The sequence below is a fragment of the Bos taurus genome, chromosome 2, assembly GCF_002263795.3.
Source record: "Bos taurus isolate L1 Dominette 01449 registration number 42190680 breed Hereford chromosome 2, ARS-UCD2.0, whole genome shotgun sequence".
Lineage (NCBI taxonomy): Eukaryota > Metazoa > Chordata > Mammalia > Artiodactyla > Bovidae > Bos > Bos taurus.
Window position 1 is genome coordinate 17785289 of NC_037329.1, and position 23883 is coordinate 17809171.

General features: G+C 38.7%; 1 protein-coding gene across 4 annotated transcripts in view; it reads left to right on the forward strand.

Moving 5' to 3' along the window:
• The first annotated feature begins 13929 nt into the window (after positions 1 to 13929).
• Positions 13930 to 23883, forward strand: part of CCDC141 (coiled-coil domain containing 141) — a 226536-nt gene continuing 216582 nt past the window's right edge. For 3 of the 4 annotated variants that reach the window (XM_005202265.5, XM_024975528.2, XM_059875061.1), the window contains exons 1-2: positions 13930 to 14112; positions 16472 to 16594. In XM_005202265.5, coding sequence (XP_005202322.1) covers positions 14011 to 14112; positions 16472 to 16594 — 225 coding nt within the window. In that variant the 5' untranslated portion in view covers positions 13930 to 14010. The remainder of the gene's footprint in view (positions 14113 to 16471; positions 16595 to 23883) is intronic. The other variant, NM_001242308.2, reaches the window with a different exon arrangement.

Here is a 23883-nt window from a genome sequence, read left to right on the forward strand (position 1 = left end):
AACCAAAGAAATCCTGAGAAAGAAGAACAAACCCAGAGGCATCACATTTCCTCATTTCAAAATATACTATAAAGCTATAGTAATCAAACAGTAGACCAATGGAACAGAGTTGAGAGCCCAGAAATAAACTATCCCATATATGATCAACACATATTTGACAAGGAAGCTAAGAAGATTCAGTGGGGGACAACTATTAAGGGACTATCAACAGATAGTCTCCTTAATAGTTGATAATTGAGATAACTATAGGCATAAAAATGAAGTTACACTCCTACCATATACACCTCACAAAAGTTAAAATGGACTGAACAGTTAAACATAAGACCTAAAACCATAAAAATACTAAGAAAACATAGGGAAAAGTCTCCTTGACATTGGTCTTGGCAATGATTTTTAGATACGGCACCAAAAAAAAAAATTAAGTGGGATGGCATCAAAATGAAAAGTTTCTGCACAGCAAAACAAGCAACCAACAAAATAAAAAGCCTATGAAATGGGAGAAATTATACACAAAGCATATATCTGATAAGTGATTAATATACAAAGTACATAAAGAACTCATACAATTCAATAGCAAGACAAAAACTAACCGAATTAAAAAATAGTGAAGTTGAATAGACATTTTTCCAAAGAAGACATACGATGGCCAGCAAATATATGAAAATGTGCTTAGCATCTCTCATCATCAGGGAAATGCAACACAAAACCACAGTGAAATATCACCTCACGCCTGTTAGAACAACCATCATCAAAAAGACAAGAGAGAGCAAGTGTTAGCAAGGATTTGGAGAAAAGCAAGTCCGTGTGCACCATTGGTGGAAATGTAAGTAATGCAGCTGATGAAAGATGGTATGGAGGCTCCTCAGAAAATTAAAAACAGAACTACCAAATGACTCAGCAATCCCACTTTGGATATAAAACTAAAGGAAATAAAAACCAGGATTTCACAGAGATCTTTACTCCCATATTTATTGTCTTACTATGAATAATAGCCAAAATCTGAGAACAACCTATGTGTCTGTCAATGGATGAAGGAATAAAGAAGACGTGGTATATAAATACACACACACATATGCACTTCAGTCGTGTCTGACTCTCTGCGACCCTACAGACTGTAGTCCGCCAGGCTCCTCTGTCCTTAGGATTCTCCAGACAAGAATACTGGAGTGGGTTGTCGTGCCCTCCTCCCTGGGATTTTCCTGACCCAGGTATTGAACCCACATCTCTTATGTCTCTTGCACTGACGGGCAGGTTCTTTACCACTAGCACCACCTAGGAAGCCCGTATGTGTGTATACACACACAGTATGTGTGTATTAATATTATTCAATGATGAGAAAGAAGGAAATCCTTTCATTTGCAACAACCTGGATAGACCATGAGGGTATCATGTTAAGTGAAATAAGCCAGAGTAAGACAGAGACTGTGTGATATCACTTATATGTGGAATCTTCAAAATCCAAATTCATAGAAACAGAGAACAGATGATAGTTACCAGGGACTGAAAGATAGCAACAATTGGTTAAATTGTACAAACTTCCACGTAGAACATGAATACATTCTGGAGATCTAATGTACAACATGGTAATTATGGTTAACAATATTATATACTTGAAAATTTCTTAAAAAGTAAATCTTGAATATTCTCAAAACAAAAGAGAAATGGTACTGATGTGATAAGAGTTGCTAGCTTTTGGTGTCATGGTAATTATTTTGTAATATGTAAGTACATTAACACATTGCAATTCTTAAATTTACACAGTATTATATGTCAAATATATCTCAGTAAGCCTGGAAAAAATACACAGGGTAGTAATATCTCTAAGCCTAAAATTTGTGATAACTCAAAGTATCTTTAAACATCTCCACAGAAATTTTAAATATTTTTTCCAAGGCACCTTTTAAAACTTATTAACGAAATTTACTCCATAATATACCATTGGCAAGAAGAAGGAAGTGGTGGGTTAGTAATTTCACAGATTAAACCAGAGTGTGGTAGATTAAAGAAGGTTGGAAATTATTAAAATATGTTCTTAAAAATTCATGGAAAGGCCAAAGTGAGTGGATTCAGATAGATATTCAGAGAGTCACCCTACGTTTAAACTTGGTCTTATATGCCTTTATTTTAAATCTGTATTAAATTTTCTATCTTTCTAACATAATCCAAGGAAATAGCAAGTAAAGATAGACTGAATATTCAGCATACTGGTAAAGTTAAAAATGAATACTAAATACAGCTATTTCCTTTCCCCATAAATTTTTTTTCTTACGTATCAGTGAAGTAAATGGAAAAAGAAAATCCAAGGAAATCACATCTTATTTTAAGTATTTACATTTACCTGTGTAAAGTATGGAGAAATGAATAAAATAGAATTAGGAATCTGAGAAGTTGAAAATACATTTTAAAATGTGTATTTAAAATACATTTTAAACAGACCTGTTGGAAAGCAGATACTTTATTTCATGTTTTAGGTCCAAGAAAGATGAATATCAATGCATAATTCATATAAATGGCATATATGAATGTAAATTCATATACAAATCATTAAACAATCTTACAATATATGTTACTAGAAGAATTGATTTCCATTATTCTATGTGATTAATCCTTAATAATGTGATTACATTTTAACAACAACAACCCAAAAAGAACTTTGACAGAAACTCAAATAGTTTTATTATCACATGAATTTACATCTGTGCAGAAAAATGTTCTAATGCCTTTTCACCTTGATTTGGAAAATTCTTTAAAAGGAACTTTGTTTCTGGGACATTTTAGTTTGGTGCATTTCCTGTGTTATATGACTTTCTGGTCAAATTGCTTCATGTGTGTATTTTATCTAGTTTTCTAACAGAGAAAGCTGCGGATAGAGATGTTATTTTGTACTTCTGTTGTTGCCTTTTAAGGGTGCTTGGTATTCTGACTCAGAGAACTCTGTCCAGGAAATGCTCAACCTTTGTGGACCAGCTGAATGATGGGTTTGTATGGACCTCTGTATAATTTTTTATCTAACATTAGGATAGAACTTACTCCCTGGGGCATTGGAGCAAGAGAGTAAGAGGGAAGTGAGTTCTAGACTCGCTTCTTGAACTTGAACAAGCCACTTAACTTCTCTTGCCTCAATTCTCCAACACATATGGCAGAATTAACAGTCCTGCCCTGACTGTAGTGCAATCATCCTTTTCTTATCCACAGGGGATTGCTTCCCGAACCTCCTGCGGATACCAAAATCTACAGATGCTTAAGTCCCTTATATAAAATCTTCAGATATGGAGGGCCGACTGCACGAGGTTGTCGAGAGGTCCAACCAGATGAACTGGTTATACGTTTTACAAATCGAAAGGGAGCTAATGAGGAAGGGGCTTATAAAAAAAATCAGAGCCTATGCACTGTAGGTACTCAAGAAGCCCATTTAATGGCGATGTCATCAACTCGCCCCAGCAGAATTTAGACTATGTAAATTGCTTTTGAAATCTGTCCTTTGTGAGGGTGGAATTTGTGATAGGAAACCGGTTTGCTTAGGGTGGTGTGAGCTGTCAGGGGTGGGGTGCAAATGACCTGCTCCTTTTGTTTCCATTTTTGATTTCCAGGTTTCTGTGAGTTTCTCTCATCTTGCTTCCTGTTTTTCCTGAAAGCCCGAGTATATGAATATCTTTTTTCCTGCAGGTGTTGGTAACTGCTTTATCCTTCCGGACATTCTCAGCAACCATTGCCTTTCATGTGGCTTCTAGGACTGCAGTGAATGATGTAGTAACAGAAACCAATATAACGATAGTGATGGACTTCTGTATGAGCCCTGGTGTGAGGCATTCTTACTTGGAATGAGGATGCAGATCTGAAAAACCATACAGTAAAGTTTTAGAAACTCGGGCAACTGAACTTGTAAAAATATAATCTACAGGGGAATTCTGTTAACAGTGACTTTATCATTAGTGAAAGTGAAAGTGTTAGTCACTCAGTTGTGTCCAGCTCTTTCTGACCCCATAGGCTGTAGCCCACCTCTGTCCATGTAGGCTCCTCTGTCCACGGAATTTTTCAGGCAAGAATATTGGAGTGGGTTTTCTTCTCCAGGGGATCTTCCTGACCCAGAAATCAAACCCAGGCCTCCCACACTGCCGACTCTTTATAGTCTGAGCTACCAGGGAAGACTTTGTCATTAAACTGATAACCAATAAACTGTGAATATATGGTGAAACATCACCTCATACAACTGAGAAAGCCCATTTTAACAATATTAAAAACAGTATTGTTACAGATACCAATCATCTGAACACATATGTGTATTATGTATTTTATATATATGTATACATGTAAGTTCTTTATATTTAGTCTTCCTTAAAACATTTTTTTAAACGTTCTCTTTTCAACTCTTTGCATACTTCCTGCTTTGAATCCATGGGTACTACCATTCTGTTTAGGGTATCTGATTTTTATGTCCTTGAATTTTTTTTTAATTTTATTTTATTTTTAATCTTTACATAATTGTATTAGTTTTGCCAAATATCAAAATGAATCCGCCACAGGTATACATGTGTTCCCCATCCTGAACCCTCCTCCCTCCTTCCTCCCCATACCATCCCTCTGGGTCGTCCCAGTGCACTAGCCCCAAGCATCCAGTATCGTGCATCGAACCTGGACTGGCAACTCGTTTCTTACATGATATTTTACATGTTTCAATGTCATTCTCCCAAATCTTCCCACCCTCTCCCTCTCCCACAGAGTCCATAAGACTGTTCTATACATCAGTGTCTCTTTGCTGTCTCGTACACCGGGTTATTGTTACCATCTTTCTAAATTCCATATATATGCGTTAGTATACTGTATTTATGTTTTTCCTTCTGGCTTACTTCACTCTGTATAATAGGCTCCAGTTTCATCCACCTCATTAGAACTGATTCAAATGTATTCTTTTTAATGGCTGAGTAATACTCCATTGTGTATATGTACCACAGCTTTCTTATCCATTCATATGCTGATGGGCATCTAGGTTGCTTCCATGTCCTGGCTATTATAAACAGTGCTGCGATGAACATTGGGGTACACGTGTCTCTTTCCCTTCTGGTTTCCTCAGTGTGTATGCCCAGCAGTGGGATTGCTGGATCATAAGGCAGTTCTATCCTTGAATTTTGCATTATGTTATTTTTCCTTCCTTGGCGGAATTATAGCTGCATGGAGAAGTGACAGCTCACTCTCAGTGTCACTGCTGGGCTCCCAAGCAGCTGGAAGGACTGCTGCTCTTTAGGCTTCCCCGGGGATTACTCTGGGCTGGAAATTCTCAGCCTCATCTGGAGTTAAGCAACAGTGAGGACAAAACAAAAGGAGCATAATTTTCCAAAATCAAGTTGACTAAGACTGCTGTCTTCTCATTTACTCACCCTCCCTTCTGAAGGGTAACTCTCTGGACTCTTCATTATGTTAACAAGAATTAGAGAAACTCTGCTATGTTGAAGCCTGGGTGCACAGCTCAATGTAGGTAGAAAGCCTTATTAGTTTAAATTTTTAAAATAAACTTTGCACATAAAAGCTTTTCACTGATTAAAAAAAAAAAAAACTTTTCTGGCTTGAAGTATTATAGTGTCTCCCACTGAGAAAAAAAGTTTTGCCAGAATAGTAATAGCCACATATTTGCTGATTATTTTAACTGCACTCTATACAAATATTTGACAGTTTTGCAGATCAAACATTGTTCTGTTGCCCTTCAGTTGCTAAGTCATATCTGACTCTGCGACCCCATGGACTGTAGCCAACTAGGCTCCACTGTCCATGGGGTTCTCCTGGCAAGAATATTGGAGTGGTTTGCCATTTCCTTCTCCAATACATTGTTCTAGATAGAGAATTTTAGGAAAATGTGTACATGATAATTGAACAGATATTGCTATCATTTCACACAGTTGGTAAACCATGCCTTAAAATTAGAGTAAATGCAGCCATCTTTAATCTTTGATCAAGTTCAAATTTTCAAGCTTTCCCAAGTTTTGTTTTGCTTTGTTTTTCTTAGTACTTATAGAAGAAAATTTTACTGGATATTAAAGTTGCTTGTTTATAATTATTCTTCCAGGTCATATGGAGAGGCTAAGCATTATGTCATTAAATGTGTTAATTGTAAGGAAATCTATGGCAATCAATGTACGCAGAGTGTAAAACTGTTAAAAAGAGTCATGATGTTTCTTAAGTAAGTCATAAGTGTCTATAAAGAAACATCCCAAAGGGGTATTGTTTTGGCATTTGTGTTTGGGGTGCTATGGAATTCATCCCACCTCTGCTTCCACTCTTGACTCCTACCCTCTCCGTGAAGAGTTTTTTTTAACAACATTAAAGAAGTGTTAAGTCAAACAATGCCATTCTTTAGATGAAAACCTTGCAATAATGTCCCGTCTCAGACTGAAATCTAAAGTCCTTACCTGGGTGTAAGAGCAGGGTTGCCACGTGGTTTATAATCCAAGCAGAACTCTTCAGAGAATGGAAGGGGCCACAGTAATTATGCCAGGGAAGCAGGCATACCACATGATTATCCCAAGCAAGCCAGACCCTTACTTGGCAGATCTCATGTTCTATCAGCATCCTCTTCCCTCAGTTCTCACTTAGCTCCAGCCACATTGACCTACTGAAAGATTTTCAGCTATAACAAGCGTGGCCAGCTACCTGGAATGTTCTTTGCTGAGATGTCCTCATGCCATGCTCTTTTAGGCTTAATTCTTGCCTCTACTCAAATCTCATGTCTTCAGAAGTTTTCCTGACTCTCCCCCTGTTCACTCTCACCTTCTTACTGCCTTATTTTTCTTCATAACACTTATTACATCCTAACATAATTATATATGTATTTTTGCTTGTGTTCTAACTGGTTGTGTCTCCCCCACCAGAAGGCAGGCTGCATCAATGGGTGAACTTTGTTTCATTTATTGCAGTGCGCCTGGCATCTGGAACAGTGCCTGACATCTACCAGTTGTTTAATCATACTCACTGAATCAACAAGTGAGTATCTACATAGAAGAATAAGTTGACAGCTAGGATGGAAGCTTTTTTAAAAGCACACTTTAATTTACTTATGGTTATTAATTAAATGACAGTGCTTATAATCTAAGAAATAAATGAGAAGTGCCAGGGAGAATATTACATAATACAAATAATGAGTTGGGGAAGATTTTGTTGAAAGTGAATGATTAAAGGTGGTATTCTAGAACTGCTGACTCACTGAAATTTTTGTACCATTTGATTATACTGACATATTTCCTCCCTGGTAATGCACATTTTATGTCTTTCTAAGGTATTTAATCCATTTGAGTTGGTTGCCTGCTGCTGCTGTTAAGTCACTTCAGTCGTGTCTGACTCTGTGCGACCCCATAGACGGCAGCCCACCAGGCTCCCCCGTCCCTGGGATTCTCCAGGCAAGAACACTGGAGTGGGTTGCCATTTCCTTCTCCAATGCATGAAACTGAAAAGTGAAAGTGAAGTGGCTCAGTCGTGTCCGACTCTTAAGTGACCCCATGGACTGCAGCCCACCAGGCTCCTCCATCCATGGGGTTTTCCAGGCAAGAGTACTGGAGTGGGGTGCCATCGCCTTACCATGTTATAATTCAACTTAATTTTAAAACTTATTTCAAATTTTGTGGCAGTTACTAGATTTAAGAAATCCCTGAACAGACGTCTTAGAAATGATAATGCATAACTATCACAACACCACTGATGTACCAGGCATGAAGTGTTTTTCAAATGTTATTAAATCCTCCCAACAGACCTATTTGATCTTGGTAAGAGTCCCATTATCTCCAATTTGCAGTGAGGAAGCTAAGGCACAGAGGGGTAAAGGCAGTCTGGATTCAGAGCCCCTAACCCATTGCCTTTGCCATTTTGAATGGTTTACTTCTTGTTGATTTGGAATTATTATCAGTTTATTCTTCCTGTTAATTTCTGTATCCCAATAGAAATACCCTGAAAGTATCCCCTGATTTCTCTGGCAAGTTTTAAATGAAACCTTTTGTGATTCAGTCTGATTAACCACTACCAGTTGTTTTCCCTTAATTTTTATCACTGTAGATTTCTACCTTGGCTATGTTTTTCATTGTTTATGGTCTTTTTTCACTGTAATGTTACCATTTCAAGAAGAGAGACCTCTGTTTCGCTCTGTTTTGCTCACTGCTATATTCCTAATATGTTAGTGCCTGCTGCTGCTGCTGCTAAGTCACTTCAGTTGTGTCCGACTCTGTGCGACCCCATAGATGGCAGCCCACCAGGCTCCCCCATCCCTGGGATTCTCCAGGCAAGAACACTGGAGTGGGTTGCCATTTCCTTCTCCAGTGCATGAAAGTGAAAAGTGAAAGTGAAGTCACTCAGTCGTGTCCGACCCTCAGCGACCCCATGGACTGCAGCCCACCAGGCTCCTCCATCCTGGTATGTAGCAAATGCTCATAACTATTGGTTGAATGAGTAAATACTGAGTGAATAAATTGTATCAAAACGTGGTTTGATCAGTCAGCCAATATTATAAGCACCAATTCTGTGGTGTGTGTGTGTGTGTGTGTGTGAAAGTGAAAAGTGAAAGTGAAGTTCCTCAGTCGCTTCTGACTCTTTGTGACCCCATGGGGTCACAGTCAGACCCAACGGAGCAAGTAAGTACACAGTATGCACCCGTGCACGCACGCGCGCGCACACACACACACACACACACACACACACACCACAGAATTGGTGCTTATAATATTGGCTGACTGATCAAATCATATTTGGATACAATTCATTCACTCAGTATTTACTCATTCAACCAATAGTTATGAGCATTTGCTACATACCAGGACGGAGGAGCCTGGTGGGCTGCAGTCCATGGGGTCGCTGAGGGTCAGACACGACTGAGAGACTTCACTTTCACTTTTCACTTTCATGCACTGGAGAAGGAAATGGCAATCTACTCTAGTGTTTTTGCCTGGAGAATCCCAGGGATGGGGGAGCCTGGTGGGCTGCCACCTATGGGGTCGCACAGAGTCGGACACAACTGAAGTGACTTAGCAGCAGCAGCAGACCATAGCCTGCCAGGCTTCTCTACCTATGGGGATTCTTCAGGGAAGAATACTGGAGTGGGTTGCTGTACCCTCCTCCAGGGGAATCTTCCCAACCTAGGGATCAAACCCCGGTCACCCACATGGCAGGCAGAAATTCTTTACCATCTGAGCCACCAGGTAAGCGCCTCTGTGCCTAGTACTCTCCTTCATATATATATAGCTATATATGTGTGTGTGTTGTATATATTATATATATATATATGTGTGTGTTGTATATATTATATATACAACACACACACATATATAGTATTTGCTAAATATCAAGTTCTCTTCTAAGTGCTTTGTGTAAAGCAACTGTTTTTAATCTCTGAGGTGGTCTGCAAAGATTTTGAAAAAAAAAAAAAAAGTTAAGACTTAATTCCTTTATGTAAAGAGCCTTAAATCTAGTTAAGAAATAATACCAGTGGAGTGATGAAATAATTACAAAACAATTCAAGTTTATAATACAAGCATAACATTATTAAATTTTAATTACAATTGCGTTTGAGGGAAGGGGAATATATGCAGGCATTTCAACTTTTAAAAGGAATTGACAGTTTATCTTGGTCTTTAAGAGATGGGAGGAATTCATATAGATGAAGTGGAGAAGAGGATATTTCTGGGTAGAACAACTGAGTTAACGTGGAGAACAAAGATGATCTTTGAGGCCTGGGAATAATGGTATACGTTATTAGGTAGGTATGAGGACAAGACCATAGATAACTTTCAAACCCAGAGAGAAAAAGTTAGACCTGAGGTGGCTAAAATCAGTGAATCACTGTATGTGGATATGCGCATGCGTGTGTGTATAAGTGTGTGGAATTTATAAAGTCATAAAAATAAGTCTTTGTAGCCATTAAATTATGTGGATTAAATGCAAAGTACTCATCCCATTCCTGGCACATAACTAGCTATAATTATACAGTAACTATTATTATTTACTGATAATAATAATAGAGAAAATTATGCCTTACATTTTTAATCTGGATAAATAGACTTCTTCTGTGTTATTCATATTAAGTCTAATTTGTCTTTATAAACATATACAGTTTAATCAATAATAGCATTAAGACAAATGCTAAGAATGAGCAGACTCTACATATACTCCAGCAAAGAAAGTGTGTCGTTTGAATGGCATCCTCATAGAGCTAAAAAATAATCATATAACAAAGTTTTTATTACTATCAGTTACCTATATTTCATTAAAATGTGCTATTGGTCATTGTGGAAAATAGTGTGGTATTTCTTCAAAAAATTAAAAATAGAATTGCCATGTGATCTAGCAATTTTACTTTTGGGTATATATCCCAGATAATTAGAAAGCAGGGTCTCAATGTGATAATTTATACACCCATGTTCATAGTAGCACTATTCACAAGAGATAAAATGTAGAAGCCACTCAAGTGGCTGAATGGATGAGCAAAACATGGAATATATATTCAAGAGAATATTATTTAGCCCTTAAGAGAAAATATGACATATGCTACAGCATGGATGCCCTGGAGAAGGAAATGGCAACCCACTCCAGTATTCTTGCCTGGAGAATCTCATGGACAGAGGAGCCTGGCGGGCTACAGTCCATGGGGTCACAAGAGTTGGACACGACTGAGCGACTAAACCACCACCACCACAGCATGGATGAACCTTGAGAACATCACGCTAAGTAAAATTGGTGGAGGTTTAGTCACTCAGTCGTGTCTGACTCTTGTGACCCCATGGACTATAGTCGTCAGCCAAGCTCTTCTGTCTACGGGATTCTCCAGGCAAGAATACTGAGTGGGTTGCCATTTCCTTCTCCAAGTAAAATTAATCAATCACAAAAAACAACTGCTATGAGATACTTGGTGTAGTCAAAATCATAGAGAAAGAAAGTAGAATGGTGGTTGCCAGAGGTTTTGGGGTGGTGTAGGGGATGGAATTATTGTCTAATGCGTATAGAGTTTCATTTTTTATAAGATTAAAAGAATTATGGAGATAGATGTTGGTGAAGGTTGCACAACACTATGAATGTATTTAATATCACTGAACTGTACACTTAAAAATAGTTAAGATAGTAAATTTTGTTATGTGTATTTTACTGCAATAAAAGAAAAACTGGGGGGGGGGGGGATGTGCTATTTGCAACTCTACAGAATCCAGTTATAGCTTTTTGATTCCCCATGGAGGATTTTTCACTAAAATTCAGCTGATATGAAAACCAAAAATACCAGGCATTTCCCAGAGGGATAAACAGAGAAGGCATAATAACCTCAGCAAGATCCTCTGTAAACTTCAAAGAATATGAGAATGCCTGTAAGGTTTTTTGTTTTGTTTTGTTTTGTCCTGCTTTTTTGGTGAAGATAGGGGAGGCAGAGTATAAACAAACTAACTCAAAATCTTTCAAAAAAAAGCCGTCTAATTATAGGGTAGCAATTTCTTGAATACAGTATATTTTACACTTAGGTTTTCCAAAGTATTTCCCAGGGTTAATAATGCAGCTTATAATTAAATATTATGCTAGATGAAGAGACCTAGACCAAGTTTCTAAATGAGCAAGATGTAGACAGACCAAGGAAGAAGGACTAAGAAGTTGAAGAGGAAAGAAATAGAAAGCAAGGGAAGGGGAGAAAAAAGTGATTCAAGTCTTTTGAAGATGTTAAAGCCAAGAATTTGAATTAAAGGACATGTGTTAGAAACCACTTAAATTCATGCATGCGGTTTGCATTATTGTCCATGTCCACCAATGCAGAAAATATTTCCTATGCAGCACTTTGGGTCTGCTTAGAAAGATCATCTATACAAAGACAGATGCCATCACCTTTGCAGCTGAATAGCTGGATTAATCTTTTAACAAGGTCTTACATATTTCTGATTGCTTTTGCCCTTAAGCCTTGGAATTAACCAGACTTGGATCCTAGTTCTCTCTCCTCCTCACCTGTCTCTTCCCTTTCCCTTCCGATGGGCCTGTGACTCCGCGCAGTCCGCACTGCCCTCCATACGCGTTACACAGTCATTCACCTGAAGTGGGGCTCTGTGAACGTCAGCAGTCTTCTAACCATTGTCTAAGTAACCTGTTTCCCCTTGCCTCCTGAGGGCCTTTATGCAACTTCTGAAACACACTGAGTTTCTAACAGTAGATTAGCTCTGGGGGAAGGTGCGCTGTGTACTTTGGGTGCACTGTTTGCTGTTGCGGTTTGCCGTGTACACAAAGGCTTAAGCAAGGCTGCTTTGGGCATTTTAGTTTAGGGTGTGGCGATTACGTGACACACTTGTCAACTCTTGATTTTTCTTGAGGGCAATTAGCTGAAAACTGGTTTCACTCAATTTGTTTTGGTTTGTTTGGACCAACTGTTTGCTCAAGCAGAAGGAGCCCGCCTTGAATACCGAGGCAGCCGCTATAGAGAGGTCAGGATGGTTCTCTGCAAGCTCTCCATCCCTGCCATAGGATGAAACCATTTACAGTACTTCCTGCATCATGGTGTCTTTGGCATCTGCTCTCCTGAGCTTGCCCCAAATGCACCCTTTATGGCCTCTGCTGAAGTTCTGGAGCCCAGGAACTGGGGCCCGGGTGGTTTCCTTTTGCTGACCAGCAGGCAACTGGGTCATGCCCACATAACTGCAGAGCAGCCAGGACATGCTCTGGGAAGCAAAAATAATTGGCCAAACCAAAATATATGTAATAACACTATTTCCCCTTTGATTCAAGAATATCATCATGAACAAAGCTGAGGTGCTGACTCAGCCTTCTGAATAATGAACCTGAACCTGACCATGCTTTTAAATTGAGCTAAGGGTTTAACCAGCAAGTGGACTCATTTAAGTCGGTTTATTGCTATATCCTCCACTCTGGCTTCGGCCCAAAGATTTCCGACGGCTTCAGCAGCTCCAGAGTCAGTATCTCTGATGTGTTTGCGTCTGACCTCTGACCTAAGCTTCAGTGTTATTTTCAGCTGTTCCTTGACAGGGAATCCAACAGCTGCTGTTTAATACCACAGACAACTTGTGACACACACTGAGTTTCTAGCAATAGGATTAATCTGTCGATCTTAGGCTCTGATTTAAGCCATCTATAATTTTCCTGCCCCAGGCATGGGGTGGGGGAGGGTTGGAAATAAAACCAAATCTGAAGTACAATGTTATTCTTTTTAAAAGAAAAGTAGCAAAATATACATAATGTTAACCTTTAATCAAAAATATAAGTCATGCCCCTGCTACAATTAAAAGTAATTGGAAAATGTATTACTTCCTAGTAGTCATGATACCTGAACTTGAAAATACTGTTCAGTGGAGTAGATAGTTGCAAAGAAATCCTGACATGCTGGATATCTATTGATAAATGCTCATTGAAATGTTTTTAAAAGTCCCTAAGAAATTCAAGGCTCTGAGAGAAATGTGGCCATTTCACATAAACTTCATTTGACAAGAGGCAATTTTAGAAAAGCAGATTAATCCAAAAATGTATTTCAAACAATTTTATGGCTTAGTCCCAGAATAAATACCAGAACTTGTTTTTAAAGTACATCTTTTGGAGTTTGCTTTGCATGAAGAAGACTTAAAAAAATCTTGAAAAGATTGATACCCAGGTTAATGACTGGCTGGTTTCAAAGTTCACCATCACTGTATAGATTCAATGGCTAAAGTATCTTGGGTTGTCAGGATGTAATTCTTTTTCCATTTGCTATCAAACATCAGCTGATAGGCAGAGAGCTAGAAGCTGCCCTCTGCGTTTAAGATAATGGCCAAAATAACAAGCGCTCAGTATTACCATACTAGGGGTGTGGCGATTCTCTCCCGTTCTTTCCTCTCTCTCTCATGATAAACTCAATGAGGTTGTCTATTTTTAACCTCCTGTTCTTTCCTTTTGGCAGAGTAATCAGTACGAGCGGAGCTCTTTGCCTGAATGAATCCAAGTAACCCCAGTGGTTGCCTTCTGAAATGAGCAGCAGCCACACATCTGCACAGAGGCTGTCCGACACTTAAACTCTGGTTCTAACGTACCATGTCCAGCCAAGAGAGTCCTGCTGTGGAGTTTTCTACAACAACAGTCAGTTCAGTAGCTGTGCAGGCTGGGGACTCCAAAATCGTTATAGCTGTCATAAAGGTAAGCAGACAACTTCCTTTTATTCTGTGTGGCTGTAGACTTCTTGTTCTGCTGATAATCCTAAAAACATTCCACAAAATCAGCAGTACACAGCATATAGAAAATAACCCAGCAAGTACATCTTAATGCTTCTTTAAATTGGCAACTGAGAGGACCCTCTAAGTTTCAGCTAGTTGCTAGAGTTTCTCTTTCAGTTAGCCATAAAACATCTATAGCAGCTTGATTTTTCAGAAAAGCAATAACAAATCCTATTGTATACTTTCAGTTTGGTTTTTAAAGGCAAAACATTTGTGACCACAGGTTCGTGATTGCTAGGCTTAAGAGTCCAGTGGACCTGTGAAATGTCTGTGATTTTTGAGAGTGGATGTGATGAAGGAGGGAAGAGATAAGGGGCGACATTGTTTTCAGCGTGACGGAGCACAGGGAACTCCTAACAAGAGACAGTGACACTTGCCCTCTGCAGCTCTGGTTTTGACATGGTGAAGGCACTAGTAAATCCTTGTCACACTGGTGAGAGAATGAAGACCCTACCAGGGAAGATGCGAGGGGCATGTGTCTAACTTGCCCTTAACCACAGGAAATTGAAGCCACTTGGGACTTAAAGGTTTCTGTATGTTTTATGTCAAGCAGTTTGCCCTTTGCAAAGATGAGCACACGTCTTTAGGTTCAAGAATGTATGCGTGATTTTATTCCCTATGAATATGTCCTATGAAAATTCCTGAAGCCTTTTGCTTGGATTTAGACAACTCACCACCTCAAGAATTCAGGGTTTAATGAAGGGAATCAGTGCTCACCAGCCTGTTACTTTCAAGACCCCACCAGCCTTAACCGAATGAATTTTCTGGCCTTTTGTAAGAAGCATGGACAATAAAGCCTGTTTAATTTCACCTAATTGCCGAAAATTTTATGTTATTTTGAAAATTCGAAACAGGAAGGCAGTACTTGACACTGAACAAAATGATTCAGTCTAGAAGCACTGAAAGCACGGAATGCAAAGTGTTCCTACCAAGGCCGCTTGCCCAGGGCTCTTGAGACTTGGTCTCACAATAACAGGGCCTCTGCTGAGTCCCTTCACCTCTATTCTTTTCAAAGGCAATGGATGGATGTGGAAAAAAGCCAGAAGCAAAAGCAGCAATACTGATAACTTGCATGTCATTTTATGATGCTCTGAGTAACTGCAATTATCAGCAGTGAGGGAAAAAGAGGAAAAATTACTGTTATTTTTTTTTAATTCACTTTTCTTTCCCTCAAATATGCAACATTTATTTGAGTAGGATGAGGAAGAATGCATATAGAATAAATGATAAAAGAATCAGGGCTAAATTAACAGTAAGAAAAAAAAAAAAACTCTAAAATTAGACTGGAAACTCTTTAACTAAAACTGTTTTTAAGAAAGTTCCCTCCATCCTGCCTCCTCAGCTCCCTAAGTTCACTGCTGTGCTGTTTGAAATAAACTCCAAGCTGTTCAAAATGGAAAGTGTGTCTTAATAGAAGTGCTTGTGTCTGATTTATGTGGGCTTCTGGTTTCTAAGCAGTCTCAGGGTACTAATGGTCTGGGATAGACATGTAGCTTTCTCATTTCTCCTCAGCAATTCACTTAGCCAAGTGCATGTGCCCGCTACTTCTTCCTCTTGCTGAATCGATATTGCTTCTTAAAAAAGCAATTCCTTAGGAAATGCAATGATGAATTATATCTTGGGGCAGGACACTGAAAGGGTCCTTCATGTGGAAAACAAGTTGAGTGCATTCAAATGGCAGTTGTCACACATCCAACTTCACTGATATTTTTGTACATGCTTTATTGAATATTCAATGATAAAATTTGAAAAATATTATGTTTTAACTTTGAAATAAACTAAGAATCACTTGCTTCCTCTGCTCTTTATTCTTTCTGATTGATTCAGCAAGGTTAAAGACACTAATCAGCATAAATTACATTTATGAAACCTTTTCCCTTTGGTGAAGTTCACACCTTACTTGCTCAAATCACTATTTTTATAGAATTTGTTTTTTTGAGCAAGAGAATGTAAACTTGTGTGAGTTATTCTATAATTTTTTACTATTCAATAATATATAACCTATTGTAAATGTTCCTCATTTGGGAACTTTTAATTTAAATCTAATATGCTAAGAGAAAAGAATTTATCCTATGAATGAAAAAAAGAAAAGCCAGGGCACGGATTTATGTTAGAACTGTTCTGTTCTAATTTAAGTAAGACCTATCTCTATAGAAAGGTTAAACTCTTCATAGTGTAACTGGAAGCTTTGGAAAAGAAAAAAAAGGGAAGGAAAAGGAGAAGGGTGAAAGGGAAGGAGTAAGGGGAACTAAAAGTGCATTTTATCCCATTTTTATCTTTAGTGTGGCAAATGGATACAGCTTCAGTTGGCTGAATCACAGCCCAATCTTCTAGAAATTGGAAGCAATCAAGACGAAACCAAAAAACTTCTTCACGATCATGAACTTCTTTTGACCAAACTCAAGGTAAGATATTAAGATATGAAGGAGATACAAAATTAAGAAGAAATTAAAAGCTATTTCTTACACTTCCCCTTGATTCTCCCTTATGTCACTGACCTATGGCTATTTTAACTTCATGCCAGATAGATAATGGAAAAACACTATAGTTGAGCAAACACCAACATTGGAGAAAAGTAACAAGATTTTTTTTTAAACTATCCCTAATGTGATAGAAAATATGTAGTGATAATATTTTCACTGTGGATAAATAAGTACTTTCTTTTTTCCTGGCTGCCTCCATGAAAAAAAAATTCCATCATTTCCATTTCATGCAATGTACTGTCAAGCTACAATAACAGACCCAAACTTCTATTGTTAATGATACCTGCTGGCAAAAATAATATAGAGGGTTTTTCCCTCTTGAACTATTGAAAAGATCTGATTTTACATTTATTATTAAGAGTTCTTGAAACCAAAGAATAGTTTTAGTGAAGAGTTATTATTGCATATATGTTGTGACTATTTAGTTAAGAATCTAAAAACAATATTGGTTTGAGATTGCCAGATAAGATATCTAATCAGAGACAGGAATATAGTTTGTGGGGTCCAGCACAAAGTGAAAAGCAGGAAGAAGCTTTTTCTTGGCCTGTCACAGTGTTTTTAAAATCTGTTATTTAATGTCTGGCTCCTTTGGGCAGGGGAATACGTTGGGGTCAGTGCTGCTGCTGCTAAGTCGCTTCAGTCGTGTCTGACTGTGACCCCAGAGACGGCAGCCCACCAGGCTCCACCGTCCCTGGGATTCTCCAGGCAAGAACACTGGAGTGGGTTGCCATTTCCTTCTCCAGCCCCTCACAGACACTGGGCCGCAGCCCCAGCTCAGTGTATAGGGTGTGGACCTCCCCAACCTTTCTGAGCTGTGCCCTGACACCTGCCAGGGCAGAGGGCAGAGGTCATTGAGCAGGGGCAGGGGAGCAGACAGGATAACAAGGAGTTTCTCTCCCTGGAGGGATGGACCACATGGTGAGTGAGGCTCCCATCCCTCAGCACTTCCTCTGTTGCCATTGAACTTTACTTGCAGAACACCACAAAGGTAAAATTGTTAAGAACTTCAAGACAGTAATAGGTAAGACATTAAACCCTAAGTAGTTTTTCCTTCTGAGAAGGGAACCCAGTGCAGCCGTGAACCCTGTGAGTGATAACCCTCGTAGGCAAATGAGTGTCATTCCTAAAATCAAAGAGGCTGGATTCAGAAGTCTACAATGACTAGGTATTCTGTGTCATTAGCACTTTAATGTTACTTGCTTCTTTGAACATCTAGGCTGGAATTTACACTTGCTTTCTAGATTTAGAGGCAGAGCTGATAGGCATCTGACAAGTACCAGCAGCAGTAGTAAAAGTAAAGGATAAATCAGACTGAGAAGTTAAAGAATTAGTACTGGAGCAGGAGGGTATTAGAGTCCAGAATTTATTCTCCTGTGTAGATAGCTCCTTGTCCTTCAAGGTAGAAATCCCTGGTGACCAGGAAGTGCTTCGTGTATCTTAAAAAACACATGCTGATGTAAGCAGTCATTGAACCAGGGATCAAGAGACTAATTTTGCTTCCCTTGTGGCTCAGATGGTAAAGAATCGGCCTGTAATGCAGGAAACTTTGGTTCAATCCCTGGGTTGGGAAGATCTCCTGGAGAAGGTAATGGCTACCCACTCCAGTAGTCTTGCCTGGAGAACCCCATGGACAGTGGAGCCTGGTGGGCTACAGTCCCTGCGGTTGCAGAGTTGAACATGACTGAGCGACTAAGCACGCACACATATGCCAATAGCTAGTTTAGTTTGGCTAACAATTCAAGGTTTTGCTGCTACAGAAAAAGCTCAATTTTATGACTTGTGGAAATGCAACACTTCCCTACAATTCTTGCTCATCCATAGAGGTTTACTTTCTCAAGGTCTCTTGTGTCCCCAGCCCCTTCATACACACCTGCCAACTGTTTCTGAAGTTAACCCAGAAGCTGTATGTCTTCCCCAGGTCCTGCTAGCCGTCCATGCCCAGCCAGCCCTGGAAGCTCACAGCAGCCTGGGTTTCTCAGGCTACCTCTTTCCCCCCAGCCCTATTCCTATCCAGACCTACAATTCCAGGGAGAATTCTCTCTTAAGCAGAGCAGTTCGTCTCTCCTTAACAACTGTGCTCAAATTTGCATGCCTGAATCTACACAGGAGCACAGCTGGAAAAGTGTTTTCTATTAATGGGATTCATGTGCAGAAGGTGCTTGTGATTCTCAGTTGTAAAGTCTTGTCCTTTAATGCCAGTCTTCTGGACCTTAGGCTTTTATCTGTAAAGATGATTGGGAAAGGATGAATCAAAGGTTCGTATCTGTTGTGGATCTTGTCTTGATGTGCATTGGAATAGTGGAACCATTCTTCCTCTCTGCCTGTGGGTCTAAGAACATGGGGTCTTAAGTAGAAAGACCTTTTGACTTCCTGCAGATCTCTAGCCATGACCTCTTAGTGTCCATTTCCCGTAACCTCTCCTAACTCAACAAACCAGCCACTTACCCCCAAGAAATTTTTAGTAGTAGCATCATCTTGGTTAAAAAAAAATCAAGAAGTCTGAAGTCTGTTTCATATTTGCTGACAAAAGACTTTTTTAAATAAGAGGAATGTGAATTCCATATTGTAAATGGCTGGAGTAATTTAATTTACCAGTTATTATGTTGTTAGGGTAGGTACAGTCTTAACCTGTAGCAGGAAATTGTTGTACCGAGTTATTTTTAATGTGAGCTCTTTGAATGATAGGAACATTAGCAGTTCGATAAGCCAATAATATTTAATATTTAATGTTCTCTCCAGTGTTTTCCATATGCACAGGGCCCTGAGATTTGTTCTAATTATAAAGAAGAATGTACTATCAGGAGTATCGGGACGGTGTAGGAGTTCTGTGCTGAGTCCACTCTGCTTTGGACAAAGTAGTTAGCCTTTCTGGTCTCGGGTTCTTTATTTGAAAAATTATGATAGTAATTAATACCTTCAAACATCTACAAAGGAAATCTGGGGGAGAAATGCAATGATTTACAGAAGTGCTTGTTGCCTTGAAAAGAAAAAGTACTTAATTATTCTGTTGATACTTAATATATCAGAGAAATTTGGGTATTTAATTTTATAAGGAAGGTATTTTCTGCCTTCCATTAAAATTATCTCAAATCCTAATAATTTAGACTAAAGGGAAAAATTCTGGTGACACAGAATTTGTTAGCGTGTTTCTAATGTTGGTAATGTCTATGCCCCAGAGACCTTATTTTCCTTTCAACAGAGTACTTAACCATTTCTACGGAGTGTCCAGAGAGAAATATTTCCCTATTTTCAGTGGGGGAAAATATAAACATGTGGAGAAAATATTCATTCCCTAAAGGTGTCTAGATTCTCAAACCACACTCAATTTTTATTTTAATGAGAAAGAAGGAATTCAGGAAAGGGAAGAGTGAAGTGTAAGCAGGTAACAAAGATCTGTTTGTGGCCCCTGTCAGCACCACATCCTCAGGTGGCTCAAGGAGGAAAGAAGGGTCAGAAATGCCTGAGGAATGTTTCTGAAAACATTCTGCCCCTTATCATCTGTCTGACTACTAACTGCATTGCTATTGTGCAAAGGAATTACAACTGTGGTGGTGTTTAGTCACTAAGTCATGTCTAACTCTTTTGTGACCCCATGGACTGTAGCCCACTAGGCTCCTCTGTCTGTGGGATTTCCCAGGGAAGAATACTGGAGTGGGTTGCCATTTCTTTCTCCAGGGCATCTTCTGACCCAGGGATCGAACCCATGTCTCCTGCATTGGCAAGTGGATTCTTTACTATCTGAGCCACCAGGAAAGCCCAACTACAAGAGCCAAGAAAACCTCTGGACTCTTGCTCCTGTATTTGTTTTTAATATATAATACTAGCATTCAGTGAAGAATGACCCTTGAAAATATAAAACACGAAAAAGTTCACCTCTGACTTGACTCATAAATCTATTGACTTCCTGATTCCAATTTCATCTCTGACCCAGTGAATGTTTATTTTTGTCCTATTTTTCTTTACTTAGTTAAAAATGAATAGTCAAAATATATTAGTAGTGGTAGTCCTACTAAAACTTATTTCTTAAATAAGGAATAGTGTGATTTTTCTCCTATAAACTGCTATAAAATATGTAAATGCATATTTAGTATGAATGACTCATTTAAAAAAATTTTGTGGTAAATTTGCAATTTCAACCATTTTTTTCATTTCTGAAAATTTATCACTCATCAAGGACCTATGATGTATTTAGCATGGATGAAAAGAGAAAATGAAACATAAAGACATTAAAAAACTTATAGTTTAGTAAAAGAAATAAGATAAGAACACTATTATAATTAGAAGACAAAAGGTAATAAGTACTACATGCATTTATTTATTTATTATTTTTTGTTGGGGTATGGTTGCTTTACAATATTGTGGTGTTTTCTGCTGTACAACAGAGTGAATCGGCTATAAGTATACATATCTCCCTTCCCTCTGGACCCCCCTCCCACTGTCCCCACCCCCCATCCCACCAATCTAGGTCATCAGAAAATGCAGAGCTGAGATCCCTGTGCTATGCAACAGGTTCTCACTAGCTAGCTATTTTACTACATGGTACCGTATGTATGTCAGTCCCGGTCTCCCAATTCATCCCACCTCCCACTTCCTCCCCACCACGTCCACCCACTTGTTCCCTATGTCTGTGTCTCTTTTCCTGCCCTGCAAATAGGTTCATCTGGACCCTTTTTCTAGATTCCACATATATGCGTTAACATACGCTCTTTGTTTTTCTCTTTCTGACTGACTTCACTGTGTAAGACATCCATGTCCATCCATGTCTCCACAGATGACCCAATTTTGTTCTTTTTAATGCCTAAGTAATATTCATTGGGTATATATACCACATCTTTATCCATTCATCTGTCAACTATATTTAAATACAATTCAGTGGCATTAATTGTGTTCACAGTGTTGTGCATTACAGCTATCAACTTCCTACCCAAGTTTTCATCACCCCAAACAGAAACTCTGTACCTATTAAGCAAAGATTCCCACTCCCTTCCCTGGTTAATCTCTCTAATCTACTTTCTGCCCTTAAGAATTTGTCTATTTTAGGTATTTCATGTAAATAGAATCATATAATGTTTATCCCTTTGTGTCTGGCTTATTTCACTTACCATATGTTTTCAAGATTCATTCATGTAGCAGGTATCAGAATTTCATTCCTTTTTATGAATGAATAATATTTAAATATATGGATATGCCACATTTTATTTAATTCATTCATCTGACCATGGACACTTGGGTTATTACACTTTTCAGATATTGTAAACAATGCTACAGCGAACAGTGGTATACAGGTATCTGTTTGAATACCTGCTTTCAATTCTTTTGGAGTGGAATTGCTTGGTCGTCGGGCTTTTCTATGCTAACTCTTTCAGAAAACACCAAAATGTTTTTCACAGTGGCTGGCCATATTACATTCCCACCAGCAATGTACTGTGTGTTCCAGTTTCTTCACATCATTGCTAAACTTGTTATTTTCTGTGTGTGTATTTGAGTGTATTTAATTATAACCATCCTATTTGATGAAGCAGTATCTCAGGGTTGATTTGTATTTCTCTAATGACTGATGATGTTAAACATCTTTTCATGTGCTTACTGGACAGTCGTATATCTTCTTTGGAGAAATGTCTTTGCCCACTTTTTAACTGGGGTGTTTGATTTTTGTTATTGAGTTATAAGAATTCTTTGCATATTCTGGGTATAAATTCTTATAAAATCCTCATTATAGGATTTGCAGATATTTTCTCCCATTCTGTAGATTATCATTTAACTTTGTTCATGATGGTCTTTAATCATATATTTTAATAAAGTAAGACTGTGCGACTTGAATTATATATATTTACATGTTGAAAAAAAATTTATAGGATGTGTGTTGTGAATGTGATAGAATGCTTTAGGACAGGGTTGGAAGAAGAATAACATATTTTGCAAGATCTTTGTCATAGCAATGATTTATCCTAAATGTTTACTTCATATAGGAGACTTATTTTCTCTCCTTTCTGTTTTCCTGTAAGACCCACAAGTTAGGAAATTCTTCTCTCTCAGAAATGTTGGAAAAATGCTTTCGGCCACGTCTCCTCTTCCTATAGGAGTGAAGGGCACTGTGTTACCGGTTGGTGAGACTAGGGGAGGTATCCAGCATGGGAAAGCCAGCCTCAAGGGCTTTCTCTGCAGACCATGACTGCCTGTGGCTGCAGGTTCTCTACTCTTTCTGCTTCTGCTGATTTGGCCAGATGTCCCTTCATGGCAGAACAGACCACAGTCTGGCCTACACAGAGCAGCCAAATATATGTCTATACTTCAGACCCAGTTCTCTTCAGAGGCAGGTCCCAAGGACTAGGTTTTAAAGAAAATAGTAGAAAGTCAAATCAAACCTGTCCTCCAGCTTTGCCAGTAACAACAGCAGATATTTTGATCCATATGCTTGGATTCAGATGTCTGTTTCTCCATTGATTTGGAATCTTGAGGGGAGAGAGGTGAAATCAATTGTCACCTTCCAAATTCCGGCACTTAACTGATGTGTGGTTTAAAGGAATCTGTGTTGTAGTGCTCTCTATATGTAAGGTACCTGTCATAGTTTGCTGATCATTTTGACGAAGGTCATGGAAACAATACAGAACCCCTGCAGAGTTCTTGGGGGAGTGGGAACTAGTGGGCAGTGTGATTTCTCTTTTATGCTTTTGAGAATAGAGGGCTTTTCCATTTAAAACAAAAATATTATTCTCACAACTAAGAAACAGCAAAACGTCCTAGTGATTCTCCCTGGCTGACATAGTACTTTCCTAGTAGTGTACAGAGGTATTTCTTTTCCCAGACATTAAATTCCAGTGCATAGTATGGAGCTGTGGGGTTCTAAGAAAGTCTAAGAAATAGAATTTCTTTAGAATAGAGTAGAAATAGCATTCTTTAGATTTTGAGAGTGCCATAGGCAATCTTATAAAATATTGTTTTTATGAGATAAGTTGGCTTAAGAGGCTAAAGAGTCCATGCCAATAGGCTTCTCAGACATGAAGTAAAGGCACATTAAGATTTGGGCTAAGCAGCCCAAAGTGGTTTGTCTATAGAATATGTCCATACTTAATGAAGTGTTGATTCAAGTTGATTTATTAGAGGGGAAGGAGTTCTATAAGGAGACATTTTTGTCAGCACAGAGACTGAAGAGTAAAAAATTTGGCAAGGATACCCTCTATCTTACCCGTGTCTTGGTTTAGCAGTCAAGG